Raw genomic sequence first — 4,719 nt, 5'->3', positions numbered from 1 at the left:
CCCACTTTGCTGTAGACCTACCTCGTGCTGTATTGCAGACTGCTTCCTTCTAGTTGCTGTTTCTCTCCCCTGCATTGCTTTGCCCTAAGCATGGGCACAGACCCTTCCCTCAATTCCTTGCAATAACAGCAGAGACTGAGCTGCAACTCCTATCACAGATTTTGGAAGGTATAGGAATAACTGAAGGAAATGAACAACAAACTTGGAATGAGATACTAACTACGGCTGTTCTTAGAATCCACAGGCTCAATCCCCTCCCCAGGAATTTACATTCAATCACCACCCTAATTGATTGCCTAGTTACCCTCAGAGTTGAGGTAACCCCCACCTCAATACTTAGATCAACGTCAAGAGGGAAGGACCAGGTTACCTCCTTCCAGGAGAAGTCATCTCAAACCTCTCTCTTAGTAAAAGTGTAGGTCTCAACCACTGGGAAACTCCGAGTATGGGAAGCAGTTTCCTTCTCAGCTCTCATCTACCCCAGGGTTTACTTTATTCCATGCGGACTGGCAGGGGGAAACTATTTCCCTCAGGACTGTCCTCTGTCAATGCGTCTGAGTCTAACCTCTCCACCTCTCTTCCCCATTCCCTATAGTACTGCCTTTTAAAGGCTCTGTGCTTAGCCCTCTTTGGACTTCCTGCATTCCAATTATTTATACTCATAACCTCTCAGCTTTAACGAGCATCTCACTGTAAATGGCTCTGAATCCAACCCATCCAGCCCCAATTCATCCTTGCATTCTCCCACAGTGTGGTATAACGAAAAGACCACAGAACATGGCCGCAAAAATCCTAAATGCTAGGACGGAAATAAATCAGGTCCAGGACTTACCTAGGCAGTCCCTCCTCCCCACAATTTGCCAAAAAGAAAAATTTTAGCGTCCCTGGATTCCCTAGTTGCAGAAAACACCTTAGAAGGACTTCCGCAGTGTCCCCACCCCTAGCCTCTCCTGGGGAAGCCCAACCTGTTAGATATATAAACAGGAACCCTGCAACTTCCTGCTCTAACCTGCTCTTTTCTCCCTCCAAAATGGACAAGTCCCTCCTGCTGGGACTCCCCATCCTCCTCTGCTGCTTTAGAGGTGAGTCCCTATGGTTGACAGTTGGAGAGATGTGTCCAGGGTCCTGGTATGGGTCAGGGTTTCCATGACAGAGGTTCTCTTATGAGAGCCATATGGTAACAGAAACTGTCATTCTAATGCCATGACTTTCACACACAATGCCTCATGTCCCTGGCACCTTCACCAAAGTGTTAGTCTGCCCTTGTAGATTGTAAAGGAATTGAAAAGATTTTCACAGAAACTGTGAGGTGAGGTTTGTAAAACAAGGTCTGCAGAGAGTGTACCTTTTGTTTGTTTGTTTTTTCCCAACAGTACAGTACGGGTCATTTGTAGACAAAGAACATAAAAGTGAGTAGAAATGGATCAGTGGTGTGGGAGGGGGAATTCAGGGGGAGGGGGACTGTGAGAAGGGCAGGATGAACACTGAGGGCTGAAAGGAATCCAGAGGTAGACTTTGCATTTCAACACTCAACAACTTCTTCCAGCAGAATGGGGCTGGGATGGAAGATGATTTTAAGCTTGATGAAAAAACGTGAGCAGCAGTTGACAAGGCTAAGGATGAGGGCATTAAAAAGCAAGAAAGAGGGAAAGGGGGAAGTGGAATGTTGATTTTTCAGGCACTAGCTGGCTAAATCCAAAGCGTAGTAATGTCATGAATTTCAGATGCATTCCCCCCTTGTCAGCTTCCAGGCACATGTAGCTAAGAAAGTCACACAGGTCAATTAAAAAGAAAGGAATGAGGCACATACACAAAAAAAAAGGTGTATTTATCTTTCTCTTTCAAGTCTGTGCTGTATCCTAAGGGTTGGGTAGGGGAGGCTGAGAGGCCCTCTAGAGGTGAAGAGAATTGAAAGGAGGGAGAGGTGCAGAGATGTCCTGAGACGAGACGGGGGACTAGGCATTGGAGGCACAGAAGGGCCTTAGAGTGGCTCCAGGTTAAGAGTTCAGGATGGGCCTCATGAGTTACAAGGCTTACAGTGACCCTAGGGGAGGGTACATCCTAGAGAAAACTGCAGATATATTTTATTTCTCTTTGCCAGCACAGTCCAAGAACTACTCGTGGCTAATTTCCATATTCCTGGTGAGTATGAAGAGGACCCGACCTGATTATCTCAGTTTTGATTTTGTTCCTCTTCTCCTTATCCCTCCACCTGTTTTACGGACTAAAACTCCCGAGACCATAAACTCTAGCCCCTCTCTTAGCTTAGCCTATTTTAATAGAGACAGATGCCCACTGGCAAAGCCCTCGGAGCTCCCAGCAGACTTCAAATTTGAAAGGGGAGGCGGGTCCTTTCATAGCAGTGTGAGACCCGCTCTCACTTCCACTTCCCTACTCTCTGGTCCAAATTATAGCAATTATTCAGTGTAGGGTGTGCCACCTCCAGTTTCCGGGGGAGAAGTGTTCCAGAGGCAGAGGAGTATGTACTGCAACGGTGGAAGAGGCTTGCACCACCGGGAGGATTTTCAGAAGTAAGTTGTGGGTTGGGGGAAGGAGGAAGGGGCAGAAGAAGTAGACGGGGACACATCAGCCATAGGAAAAAGGAGGGACCTTACTTTAGCTCAGGCTGTCTCAACCCTGGGATGACTGACTCTCTCTACCCCATCACATGCCATAATGAAAAATAGACAGAGGCAGTCTCTAAGGGGTGGGGGTCTGTAGCTATGCAATCGATATTTTGAGAAGCCTGAAGAAAACAGAGGAGACGAAATTGAGGGGAAAGGAGAAGAAAACATGGCCAGTGGAGAACAGCTGGATGTTGGCGCGGGGAGGGTAGTCTTTGTCCCTACCTGGACTTCCTTGTGGGTGGTTTTAAACTGTGAACATAGAGGGGCCAGTATCAGCAATAAATATTGGCTCAATGGCCCTTCATGGGTAAGACGGAACATCATGATTTCTCGGTTTTCCTACCCTTCGTGCTGAGCGGTACCTTAGTATTTCTAACCCTTACTCAAACCCGTGATAACATTCTCAGTGGAAACATCCAGCTTGGGTGGGCAGTCCTGGAGTTGCTGCTGTTATTACATCCCCACATCCAGGATTTTTTTTTTTTTTTTTTTTTAACTACTCTGCTAGTGCTTTTCTTTTGGGAAGCCCCCAAATCGCAACATCTGATTTTTCACATTTGAATAACCCAGCCTTGAACTACACAAGGTTTTATGAGGGCTGGAAAGAAGGTGGTGTTTGTTTGTTTTTCCAGAAACCTCTTTGCTGATCTGTTTCTCCTCCTTCTGCAGATGATGGTACTCTCTGGTTAACCTTCAGGGGCTGCCTAAAGAACTGTGCTAATGTAAACAATATAAAATGGAGTGTCTACTTGGTGAACTTCAGGTGCTGCAGGAGCCGTAACTTGTGCAATGAGGACCTCTAGAAATCACTGGGCCTTTTCTGGCTCCAGCTCTGAGTGGGTGGCTTTGTTGACGCCACCTCTTCACAATGATTTCCTAAAGAAACACATTTCAGATCGCAAACACATGGCTCTGTCTTCTGCATATGTAAGAAAAAGCCCTTTCTTTTTCTATCAATAGATTCTCTGCCTTGGCCCCAGGGGGGTGAGGGGTGGGGAACACCTTGAATACAAGATCAAAACATCCTGCAGGTTGTTACAGAAACTAGGGCTTTCACTGAATACCCAAGTTGCTTCAGAAAAGGAAGAAGATCAGTCAATTCTTTTCCCTGCTCCTTCCTTTCCTTCCGTCGCAGAATATTTTCACTTTTTCTCTTAGTATTATTTTTTCTCTTATCTCGCTCCAATTAAAGAATATAACCCTGGCCTCATGGGGACGGAGGGGGCAACGTGAAAAGAGATGAGTTGAGTCTTCTTGAATTTTGTTCATGAATGCTATTCCCAGAGTGAGGAGCAGGGCAGAATGTAGAAAGAAATTTGTACCGGAGCTGTGAAAAGAAAGATTTTATGCCTTGTGGAATGAGACTCTCTATGGGGTTGGGGGTTGGAGAAGAAAAGGAGAAGGCATGTCTGGAATTCTAGAGATAGTACTTGCACTCTGCTTCCCTGGCAAACTCACAGGAAGGCATCAACCCCTAGACAGGGAAGAACTGCACGATGCTTCCAAGGAGGTGAGACCAGAAGTAGCCACACAAATATTCCCATGGCTGAAGCGTGGCGTGGAGGAAGCTGAGATCTGTGGAGTCTGAGGAAGCCATGTTGTTGCAGAAAAAAAACTGATCCCACGAGAAACCAAGCACAACACTCGGAGAGTTGGAGAACTCAGGTTTATTGAGCCGGCAGACCCAGACGAGCTAACGCTCCAAAATTCTGGGTCCTGTTTCAGGGGAGTCTTCTCCTTATATAGGTTAAAATATACAGCTATAATTGGTACAAACTGATTGGCTACAAATTACTATAGGTCACGGGCAGTTACAGAGCGCGGGAGTTGGCAGGGGTTACACACATAGTAGGGGGTCCTAACAGGAACTTGTAGGAGCCGGACATTCCATTCCTATCAGGACTAAGGTCCCAATTTGCATTCTCATATTGGTTGCAGGTTGAAGTTAATGGTCACTTAACAAGTCTATGTGCAAAAGGTCTCAAACAAAGGCTTGGGGTGGGTGCCTGAGAGTGAGACATTCTTCCCTTATCTGATCACTCTTAGTAACTCATTTTACTGTTTAACTGAGAGTGGCAAGCAGGCCTTTGCA

General features: G+C 46.3%; 1 protein-coding gene across 1 annotated transcript; it reads left to right on the top strand.

Moving 5' to 3' along the window:
• The first annotated feature begins 1,030 nt into the window (after positions 1-1,030).
• LOC130860062 (prostate and testis expressed protein 1-like) lies at positions 1,031-3,430 on the top strand. Its single transcript, XM_057747832.1, is given in 3 exon segments — positions 1,031-1,082; positions 2,361-2,531; positions 3,297-3,430. Coding segments are annotated over 3 exon segments (357 nt in total).
• The last annotated feature ends 1,289 nt before the right edge of the window (positions 3,431-4,719 follow it).

The sequence above is a fragment of the Hippopotamus amphibius genome, chromosome 9 (assembly GCF_030028045.1).
Source record: "Hippopotamus amphibius kiboko isolate mHipAmp2 chromosome 9, mHipAmp2.hap2, whole genome shotgun sequence".
Classification (NCBI taxonomy): Eukaryota; Metazoa; Chordata; class Mammalia; order Artiodactyla; family Hippopotamidae; genus Hippopotamus; species Hippopotamus amphibius.
The sequence above is the reverse complement of the archived record's forward strand: the minus strand, read 5'-3'. Positions and strand labels throughout refer to the sequence as shown.